We start from the raw sequence: 10,616 nt of genomic DNA, 5'->3' as shown, positions 1-10,616 counted from the left end.
GGTTTTGGTTCAACAGGATACCTCGGTTGATCTTGTCCGTATTTCCTGCCTCTGAGAAACACAGAACAGAGTCTCAGCTGACAGACTGATTGTTCTCCCTGCTTGCTCCAAAAAAGGACTGGTCAAGCAAATTTAGTGCTTAAACCAGCAGCCTCTAAATCAGGGGTGAAATCTAAAAATTTTCCCTACCGGTTCTGTGGGCATGGCTTAATTGGTGGGCGTGGCTTGGTGGTCAGATGGCTGGGTGGGCGTGGCCAATAACAATAAATAATAAAAATAATAAACAAAGTATAAAAAAACAGTAAGAGGTACCAAAAACCAACTTTACACACACACAACACAACACAACTGACTCACACACAATGTAAAAGCAGCTGCACTTCACACTTCACATAGCCACACAACTCACACACACACATATACACACACACAAAATACCACATACAGCTTTCTGAGATTTTGTGTGTTTGTGTAGTTAAAGTGAAACACTACAGAAACACACCAAATCTCAGAAAGCTGCACAAATATTTTATTTTATTATTAAGGTTTGTGGACTTTAATTCCCAGAGTTCCTCAGCCAGCAAAGCCAGCCAGCATTAATCACTCAGTGATGAAATAGATTAGCTAAGTTAGATTAGTTCTGTCTGGTGCTGAAAATGAAACTGGGGCTTTCCGGCTGGGAAAAAAGCCATGAGGTCGATCAGTAATCAGGCAAGTGTCTTAGACTCTCTTAAAAGGAGGTTTTCTACATGTTTTCTACAGAAAACATGTTTTTTTTAATAAAAAAAGTTTTATTTCCATTTTCCAACAACCTATTCAATATACAGTCTCTTATTCAACATTAGTCATTAACTTTCATTTGTTACTTATTCGGACCTGCCCAGCTACCAGGTGATTAGCTGGGCAGAAAACATGCTTTTTAAGGTTCTGCTGATGAGGAACTCATGTGAGATCCCCAGAGTAGCCTTTATTTTTATTTTTTTTAAGTTTAAAGGCTCTGCCAATCTCAGCTGAGAGGCGGGATCCTCAAAGGCTTTTTTTTACTTTTAAAGGCATGTTTCGGCTGAAGCAAAACCTTCTTTTAAAGGTAAAAAAAAAACCCCTCTGCTGATTGTGGGGCTCAACAGAGGCAGGGGGCGGGGCCAAGGATTTTTGCTACCGGTCCTCCGAACCAGCAGCTGCCATCGCTACCGGATCGCACAAGTTGGTCTGATCCGGGAGCATTTCACCCCTGCTCTAAATCCAAAAAGACATTATTGCAAACTCTACACTGATGGAATTGCCATTATGTAATTTGGGGTTGTGCCCGTGGCGGGATTGGTTGTTAACAAAAGTAGCCTTCTGCCCAGGGTAGCCGTGCTCAGTAGCTTCCCTTCCATCCACGTACCTGTCTTCAGGTATTGTGCTGCTCACTAACCTCCATTAAGGCCTCTTGATGCTGTTTCGAAGGAACATGCAGTTTTCACCACGGTTCTGCTCGCCACAGGAAGGACCTTCGTTTCCTGCACACTCTTTGCAGCCACAAGATCCAAGAGGAACAGTTTGCACTGCCTGCATGCTCGGATCTTCTGCAAACCCCTCTAAGAAGGAGATCTATAAGACCCCTGGTGTTGCTCCACTTTTGCAATCATTTCCTGGATAGGCTTTTTTGGGGGCCCCAATCAAAGTTTGTGGGACTTTGGTCAAAGTCTTCTCATTCTTTCTCAAAGGATTGGCCCGCTTGCTTCCTGAGGAAGGCTTTTTAAAAATGCTTTTCTATCTGTTAACATTGTCAGATTATATTGTATTTTTATACTGCGCTATTTTTGCATGCACTGCTACTATGGAAGAAACTTTGTGTGGCATATTATTTAAAACAAACAAACAGGAAAAAATAAAGACTAAAACTGCACATGTCTCCATTCTCCGCAGAGAACAACAGGCAGCAGTGGTGAGAAAGGGAGCCATGCAAAATCTGGTTTTGCACATTACAGCATCACACAAATGATGAACCTGGACACACCTGCTGACATAAACAGACCTGAGTGGAGACGTTTCCTGGCCTCTTTGCTTTTTCCTGTAATGGAAGCTTTTCTCTCCAGCAGAGCAGACTGGGAAAAATTCCCTCTCTGCATCCAACTAGACCATGCTCACAACTAGACCAAGGGTATTTTATCTGCAGGAAATGCAACGGACAGCAAGGAGACACCACAGGTTCTTGGCACATATATGGTCTTCAGCAAACAGGTAGAGAATGTCAGAAGCCAAGGAAGTGAATTTCACTGTCTGAAGTGAATTTCAAGCAGCCCGAGGGAAGATCTGGGAATAAACACCATCGCTTTCTGCCATGCTTTTTCATCAAGTTCCTGCCAAACATTTCGCTGAGTTCTTAGCTGGGGCAGCTCTCTTGGGAGCTATCCCCGAAAGCTGACCTAGGTTGAGCCCCTGTGGCCCTTGGGTGGCAGAGCTTGGCCGGGGGGGGGCTGTTCCTCTTGCCCCCCACCATGTCTTTCTGCAGCATCCTTAGGGGCAGAGCTCCCTGATTCAGAATGGAGGCCTCAGCATCACTGCTTTTGACTCTCAGTAAGACAGAAAGGATTGAGTGGTAACTTCAGAGACCTGGAAGGAGCACAGATGGATTGATCTGCTACTCCAAACGATTCCAGGGAGGTGCTGGAAGAAGGGCCCACCTGGCTTGAAATGCAGCTTGGGAAAGGAAGCGTCCTTCTGCCCACATTGTAGTAGCCCCTCCCTGAGCCTCAGGGAGGAATTCTGGAACAGAATTAAGCAAAGACAATGGCAGAAGGGCTGCGTCCCTCTGTTCAATGTAAGATGGACTAGAGGCTCTTCAGCTGTCCCACCGAGCACCACGTGTTTCGGGAGCCAGTTCCTCCTCTCCAATCTCAGACAGGAGGGACTTGGGGGGCTGGAGGAGGCTGCTTGACTCCCATCCTTGTGACTTGCAGGATGCTCTGGGCCATCCCTTCCCAGGCTCCGGCACCTGCTGGTCTTCAGGTTTCTTTCTCCTGCCAGCCCACACAGGACCACCACCACAGATCACACCCCAGCCTTCCCAGTTCAGCATTGTCTCTGGGACCACATCTGTAGAAGGGGAGATGGGGATAACCCACCCTCACCCTCCCCATCCCTCCAAGGGGGAGCCTGTAAAACAGCTTGTGGGGGTGGGCAGGATTGTCTTCAGGGGCTGTGCAGCCAGGAAGAGAGAAAAATGGGTCAGTTGTCAAGAAAGGAAGGAGGAACGCTGGAGCTTTAATTAGCGGGACCATCTTTTTATAGAAGCCTGAGCTCAGCAAAACAGGGGGGAGTGGGGGAGTATAAATGGAAGAACTGTGTGAGGAACAAAGGGGAGAGAGGGGAAATGAACGCAGGGGGACGCAGGCAGGAAGGAGCCTTTATTTGTGGGGCGCCATCTAGTTTGTCCCATTTTAAGGCAGACTATAACCATGAGATGCTCCCCCCACCCCGCCCCTGGCATACAGTGACGTGCCAAGAGATGAGAGATCATCTGGTCCTCAAGAGGCTGCAGGTTTCTTGCAGGGATGGCTGCTCTCTGTGCCATCCCCCGTTTGTTCAGCTAAGGCTTGGTTGTTGAGAGCTGTCAAAGCAGAGAGGCCCACCGTGTGCCTCCAGGGAGGAACCAAAGGAAGGAAGCTAGCGACCCCCTAGATGGCTGGTTCAGATCAGGCCACCTTGTCAACGCAGGTGAGCATGTTTGCGCATATCTTAAGTGAAGGAGGACGAGTCTGGCTCAGAACAAACCCTAAGCAAAGCAACACCTCCGCTCCTGGCCCCTTGACCGTGCCAGTGCCTGGCACACTGCCACCATAACTCCTTGAGTCAGTGTGGGCATGGATAAAGCAGCCCGGAGCCTCCCTGGGAGAATGCTGCAGGCAAAACCTTGGTTGTGCCAGGCCGGAAAGCCCCCATCCCCGACTCCTGCCACCCCGGCCAGCTCCAGGCTCTAGGAAAGGCTCCGCCAGAAAGCCTCTCGCTTGCTCCACGGCTCTCCAAATCCGGCAGAAGAACAGCTGAGCAGAGAAACCGGGGCCGCATCGACAGGCAACGCGGCCCGGTCCCCAAGCGGGCGCCCTCGGCGAGCTGGTCTGGCGGCGGCCGAGCCGTCGGGGCCGCTCAGGAGTCGGGGCCTCTTTGAAAGGCGCCGCTGCGAGCCAGGTCGTCTGGCAAAGCACCTCTGCCGGCTCTTCCTAGGCTTCTTGCCCGGGACAGCGACCCGCCAAGCCGCCCGGAAGCCCAGCGAGGAGGGGTGGCGTGTGGCGTGTGGCGGGGCGGGGCGGGAGGGGTGCGCCCTGGAGGACGGGCTGCGGTCCAGTCAGGCGGAAGAGCCTGACGGCGAGCAGGTGAAGCGCGTGCCTGGAGACCGGTAAGTAAGGCGGCTCTCTCCCTCCTCGGCCCCGCGCGGGAGGCCGAAGCGGGGGCGGCGGGCTGTTCTGCCGGGCTCTCGGCTCGCCTTTCCGGGTGGCCGGTGGCCGATCGGCGGCGCCGCGGCGCTTCTGCCCCTCCTGCAGGGAGACAGAGGGGAAGGAGGAAGAGGGGTGGCTCCGTTCGGTTCCCCACCTCCGGTTCCCGGCTTAGGAGCCCAAGCGGGTGCTCCTCGGGGAACGGGGCGGGCGGAGCTCCGGGGCTGGGGTCCTGCCCGAGGGCCCGCCCGCCCCACCCTGCTGCTCCGCCCGACCATGGGGCTTCTCTGGACCCTGCCAGCAGCCTGGCTGAGTCGCCGCTCCGGCTCCAGGAAACAACTTGTATTTTTGCCGTGCTGAAACCACCCGGATCCTTTCTGGGGGCAGTGCGAACAAACCCATCGGCCTCTTCCCGTTCCCCGATTTACAGAGTCAGCGGTTGCCACTTTCCGCTTTAAGCCTGGGCAAATGTCGGGCGCTGCGCAGGGGAGGAATTGGGGCGGAGATTTCGGGGAGCTGGATGAAGGGCTTTAAAACTTGCTTTAGCCGAATTTTCTGTCCTTTAAAAATAAATTTAGGGGACCGCAGCGCAAACCCCGACAGCCATAGAAACGATATGGGGGGCCCATAGCACGTGGGCCGTGCAGATTGAAGGCCACACTAAATGTTCCAGGAGGTTGGAATGCTTAGAATCAGAGAGTGCAAGGACTGAAGATATATTTTTTATTATTATTTTTTATTTGTCACAACAATATATGTAGGTATCATACAAAAAGATTATATAGTAAATAAACACATATATGGGTAAACATAAGGAGGTATAAGCATATATATAGGAAGAAGAAAAGAAAAACAATAGGACAGGAACGGTAGGCACCTATCATCTAGTCCAGTCCCCTGTCCCATAAGAAGAGGCTTTCAATTGGACCATCAGTTGAGAGGTCTGACCTCTATCCCATTATCCTGTGCTTTTCTTTTGAAGCAGCATCAGGTTCAACCTGGTGGGGCAGGGCATTGAAACTTTCCACTCATTTCCTTCTGCAAGTGTGGGTTTTTTTTAAGGTAATTTATTTATTTATTCATCACTCTGGTGGCAGAGTTTAATCATTATTCTGGCATCCCAAAAATTGCTGCACCAGTGTGTCTTATTGGCACAATCACAGCCCCGGGTCTGGATTATGGCATCTCCCTGGCAAAGAAGCCCAAAAGCAAAAGACAGTTTCTCACTTGGTGGGTTCCTGCCCTCCCTTCCCAGGCTGCATTGCTACAGCCCCCCTTCCAGTTCTTGCACTCTGCTCAGGACAGTTGACCACTTTTCCACAAACTGGGGTGGGACAGGAGAGGTAGTCATGGCCAGTGACCATTACTCACAGGGAGGTGATGGGGTTGACAGTATAGGGCAGCGTTGTGATCCAGAGCAGGCGAGCTGCTTTGCCCCACAGGCAGTCAAAGGGGCTGCCCCCTATGAAGCTGGCATAGCTGTGGCTCCTGCTGACCTCACAAAGGCTGGCTGGACCCCTCCCCAGCTTCTTAGGGGCCTGGGTATCTCCAGAGCCACTCTGGGGCCTCAGCAGGTGGGTGTGTTGTCTCCTCCTCACTTTCCTCTGAGGAATTCTGACAGCAGCTGGCTTGGCTGAGATGGAAATGCCGCCACTCCCCTCGGGTCTGGTGGGGGGGCTAGCTGCTCCCCTTGAAAAGTGTGGGACCCTCTCCCACTCTACTACTTCTCTCTGCCCAGGCCTTTTCGCTGGGGAAGGGAAAGGCTTTAGGTGCCACAGAAGAGAAAGAGGGATGTGTGGGGGCGGGGGGCGGGGAAGTGCACAGGAGGCCAGGAACTGCAAGCAACTGCACTGTCAGTGTAGGAGGGAGCAAGGGTGGGGAGAGACAGACTTCCCTCATTCCGAGAAGTGGTGAAAATCAAAGTCCCGGTTGTGTAATGAGAAACATTGCCGAATAGCAGCCTGGGGAGAGGCAGTTCCGGGCTGATTTCTGGGCTTCCGGGAATGGCAGGGTGGGGTTCGCAAGCTACGCAGAAGAGGTATTTCTGGAACCTTGACATAGGGAGGAGGAGCTTGAAGCCGTTTTCTTGGCAGTGGGACGCAAGTCATAAAAAGAGGTGCTGAGAAGACAGAGCAGAGAGGCTGGGGCTGCCTGGCCAAAGGTCCAGTTTGGCAGGTCTTGACCATTTGTCCCTCAGCCCCTGCTTGGTTCTCTGACACCAGCGAGGCCCTTGAAGCCCTGCATGAGGGAGCAAGCCACGGTCAGCCCCCAAGATAATTTGGCCATTATTGAATATGTATTTTAATTGATATTTTAATTTTGTATATTTAATTGTTTTAACTTTGGCTGTACACTGCCCTGAGTCCTTCGGGAGAAGGGTGGTATAAAAATTTAAATAAATAAATAAATAAATAAGAGGAAAGCAGTGCAGGTGGGGAGAGCAGGCTGCTCGAACCAGGCAATTTTGCACATTTGCAAAGTTGTGCAAGCTCCTCCTAGGGCCACTTTCAGGGCCGGTGGGGTCTGAACCCACAAGGGCATTGCTCTAGGGCTGCCCCCATCCTGCCAAGTAAGGACCGCCTGTCACACACATCCCTCACTTCTAGCTATTTCCTGACTGCTTATTTGTACCCTATGACTATCATTAAGTGTTGTATCTTTTTATTCTTGATGAATGTATTTTATTCTCCCTATGTACACTGAGAGCTTATGCACCAAAGACAAATTCCTTGTGTGTCCCGTCACACTTGGCCAATAAAAAATTCTCTTCTCTTCTCTTCTCTTCTCTTCTCTTCTCTTCTCTTCTCTTCTCTTCTCTTCTCTTCTCTTCTCTTCTCTTCTCTTCTCCTCTCCTCTCCTCTCCTCTCCTCTCCTCTCCTCTCCTCTCTTCTTTTCTTATTCTATTTTCTATATTATTTGGGTTTTAGGATGTCTATTCAGACATTACAGAATCCATTTCCCCTGTCGTGTCCCACTCCTCCGCTGACGGCCGGGTCAGGGAAATCCGAATCAGGCGTGCCTCTGCACCTCTGCCAAAGTCCTAGCAAAGTCCTCAGGGCAGGCAGGAGATCAGAAAGTGACTTCAGCAAGATATGTTTAGACTTTGCCTGACTCAGAGAATGCCAGAAAGCAGATCCTTTATATAGACCATGGGGTGTGGCTCCATGACTCAGTACTTATCCAGGCCTGCCCCTCCCTTCCTTTTGCTGACGTCGCCTATCAATTCTCTGGAAGCGAGGATCTCTCCAGGCTCTAGCTGTTGGCAATTCACATTCCTCAGGCTCACATGCTGTGGGGGAGGGGGAAGGGTCTAGTTGCTCCGTTTGCCTGGGCATGGAGCCAGAGCTGGGGGCTGGAGGTATTTCTTCTTCTTCAGTCTGTCTGGGCATGGAGCCAGGGCTGGGGGCTGGAGGTATTTCTTCTTCCGTGTTCGGAAGCAGATAAGAAGACCCCGGCTGAGGTGAGATTGGACGAGACACAACATCCCCAAATGAGGTTTCTCCAAATGAAAAGTTTGAGACCAAGATGGTGTGTGTGTATGTCTGTGTGTGTCTTTCTCTGAAGCTGTTCCTCTCTTCTGAGTCACTAGAAAACTCCTCCAGGAGCCTTGGTTCCTCTTAGGGAGCCTGGCCTGGGTGACAAACACCTGGTGAAAACCTTCTCCTGGGGTGAAAGAGATGCAGGGTTAAGGGCCTGGTTTGGGTGGCAGCATTCTTGGCACAAGAGTGCCAGTCTTTGAGGTAGGCCAGGCTAAGAAACTGGCAGGGCAGGGATTTCAGGAAAGCCAACTAATTGTTGTCAGTTAAAGGCTTTCCCAGTTTCTCCCTCTAAACCAGACCAAGTAGAGTTCCCCAAGGTCATTATTTGAGCTGTTTTGTAAATATTGCTGGGGGGTGGAGTGGTAGTTTAATTCCTGGAACAGCCCTGCCAAGAGGAAACTTCTGTTTCCTGGAGAGGCAGGCGAAGAGCCTCAGAGAGGAAGAGGGCCAGAGGGAGATGACCAGGAGTGTGGAGCTCCTCTGGGCATCCAAGGCACTGCCAGCTTCTTTTCCCTTTGAGGCAGCACTGTTGGTCCGCTCCTCCCCCCTCCTCCTGGCAGGGCTGTTTCTCCAAGGGGCCACCAAGCACCCCAGCTTCCTTTTGGCCTCTTTCCTAGAAACATGGCTGCTCCTTCCTCAGCTCCTCCACCGTCTTATGAAGAATCGGCCGGTACCAGTAATCCAGCTCCATATTCCTACTCACCTGCAGGGGGAATTCCTGCAAAGGGGGCATCAGCCCCTTACTCAGCCCAGACCCAGCCTCCATTCCCACCCCAGCCCTATGGCATGCAACCCCAGGCAAACCCAGCGATCCCTCCAGGTGAGTCCCAGCGGCACCCGCAGGAGGCCGCGTGGGGTGGGGGAGGGGGTCCGGCTGCAGCTGGGCTGGTCCTGGGAGCTGTTCTTGGGGCACCCGGGAACCTCCCGCCTCTCCTTCTCTCACCAGTGCCCCTCCACACCGTTTACATCCCGGGGCCACTCATTTTCCTGGACCAGCCCATGCAGATCTGCTGTCCTGCCTGCAACCAGATGATTGTGACCCGGATCTCCTACAACCCTGGAGCTCTGACCTGGCTCTCCTGTGGCGGCCTTGCCTTGGTGGGGTAAGTTGGTCCCCCTGGGAAGCAGGGCAGTTCTCCTCCTCCTCCCTTGCCCAGCTGGAATGAACCGGCCACACTCTGCCTTCTTCCGCAGATGCTGGCTGGGCTGCTGCCTGATCCCCTTCTGCGTGGACGCCATGCAGGACGTCCAGCACTTCTGCCCCTGCTGCAACGCCTTCCTGGGTGTTCACAAGCGCCTCTGAGCTGATCTGGGCCCCAATGTCAGGAAGGCCCCCTTTCATACAGCACCCCCCAAGTCCTCCTGGGCCTGTCCAGCCTCTCTTCAAGACTAGACCATTGGAGCAACGCAGACCACCTCTCCAGCCGCTCTCCCAAACTTCAGCCTGCCACAGTCCGCACTGCCCATGGGATGAGCGGGTCCTGGCTTCTTGCAAAGGAGTGAAAGGACCACGCGGAGACTGCCACCCCCCCTCTGTGCCGGGCCTCCTCTGCAGGGAGAGTTTGCGGCACAACCTACAAGGACGGAAGAAAGGCCACTTTCAGTATTTGTCCCATGCCGTGCAGGACTCTAGCTGGTTCTCCCCTTTTCCCTCATGGCACCTGCCTAGTAACAGAGCCACTGAGGTGGGCAGAAGCGCCTGCTGTGATGCCGAGGCTGGGCACTCCCCCGATCTGAGGGTTCCCAATTTAGGGAGCATAGACCCCTCGGCCTCAGCCCTCTCCCCCAGCCCAACGGGGGAAAGAGAGGCCCTGTGGCTGCCTTGGAAAGCGGAGCGGTGCTGGCAAGCTCTGCACGTGGGGGCCGAAGGTGGCTTCCTGCCCCCAGGAAGAAGGGCCTTTTGCTCTGCGGATTATGGGGGACAGAGCAGCTAGAGAGGGAGGCGAATCTTTGGAGCACTTTAAAGATGTTGGCTCTGCAAGTCCAACTTTATTCTGATTTGCTTCCAAACTTAGTCCTGACTTTTTCAGCTTTTGAAATAAAACCGTCTTGCAAACAGGAAGAGCTGGAGACGATCCTAGTTTTTCCAAAGGGAAGAGAGACCCGGCCCGGTCCTCCTTGCGTGTGGGGAAAAAGCAGGGGTGGCCAGCCGCCAGGAGGGGCAGGGGGCTCTGCTGGGAGCCTGGCCAGTGCTCGGGGCATCTGTGGGGCCAGGGCCCTTCAGGGAGGCAGGGCTGGCAGCGCGAATGGGGCCAGACAGCCTCCCTGCAGCAGCTACAGAGGCACCCGAGATCAGAGGGGCTGCAGAAAACGAGGGCTGGCATCCTGGCAATCTGCTGCCCTCCCTCGGGGCCAGCCCACATGGCCTCCGATGCGCTTGGCCTTCCTCAGGGGACAGCAAGGGCAGCTGCGCTGGCAACCGGGCTTCTTCGGTGGGCATTGGGGGTGCCAGGAAAAAGAGATCCCCTCCCCCTCCGGTTGCCTTTATTTGGCCATCAAATGGGGCACAGAGGAAGGGCTTCCTGGCTTCACAGGCCTGGTTGCTGAGCCTTTAAAGCACTTTCCAGTTTTGGTGCACAACTTTACATGTAAACAGAGTGGTGGAAATGTGGCGCCCCCAGAGAACACCCCCCCTCAGACTGCTTGAGAAGGCACAGAA

At 53.1% G+C, this 10,616-nt stretch overlaps 1 protein-coding gene across 3 annotated transcripts; it reads left to right on the top strand.

Annotated features, from left to right (window-relative positions):
* Positions 1-4,264: 4,264 nt before the first annotated feature.
* On the top strand, positions 4,265-10,019 carry LITAF (lipopolysaccharide induced TNF factor). 3 transcript variants are annotated; one of them, XM_058157141.1, is made up of 5 exons: positions 4,302-4,381; positions 7,346-7,946; positions 8,575-8,777; positions 8,904-9,060; positions 9,152-10,019. In XM_058157141.1, exons 3-5 carry the CDS (start codon positions 8,579-8,581, stop codon positions 9,258-9,260), a joined length of 465 nt encoding a protein of 154 aa, XP_058013124.1. In that variant the 5' UTR covers positions 4,302-4,381; positions 7,346-7,946; positions 8,575-8,578; the 3' UTR covers positions 9,261-10,019. The 3 variants fall into 3 exon arrangements, with proteins under 3 accessions (XP_058013125.1, XP_058013123.1, XP_058013124.1); XM_058157142.1 differs by lacking the exon at positions 7,346-7,946 and having other exon boundaries at positions 4,265-4,381; XM_058157140.1 differs by lacking the exon at positions 7,346-7,946 and having other exon boundaries at positions 4,295-4,385.
* The last annotated feature ends 597 nt before the right edge of the window (positions 10,020-10,616 follow it).

Source organism: Ahaetulla prasina, chromosome 14 (genome assembly GCF_028640845.1).
Source record: "Ahaetulla prasina isolate Xishuangbanna chromosome 14, ASM2864084v1, whole genome shotgun sequence".
NCBI lineage: Eukaryota > Metazoa > Chordata > Lepidosauria > Squamata > Colubridae > Ahaetulla > Ahaetulla prasina.
The sequence above is the reverse complement of the archived record's forward strand: the minus strand, read 5'-3'. Positions and strand labels throughout refer to the sequence as shown.

Excerpts from the sequence above, each read along its gene's own strand:
- LITAF (XM_058157142.1), top strand. The coding sequence starts at position 8,579 with ATGGCTGCTCCTTCCTCAGCTCCTCCACCGTCTTATGAAGAATCGGCC. Across the intron at positions 8,778-8,903 it reads AAACCCAGCGATCCCTCCAG|TGCCCCTCCACACCGTTTAC; the intron begins GTGAGTCCCAGC and ends TTCTCTCACCAG. Across the intron at positions 9,061-9,151 it reads GGCGGCCTTGCCTTGGTGGG|ATGCTGGCTGGGCTGCTGCC; the intron begins GTAAGTTGGTCC and ends CTTCTTCCGCAG.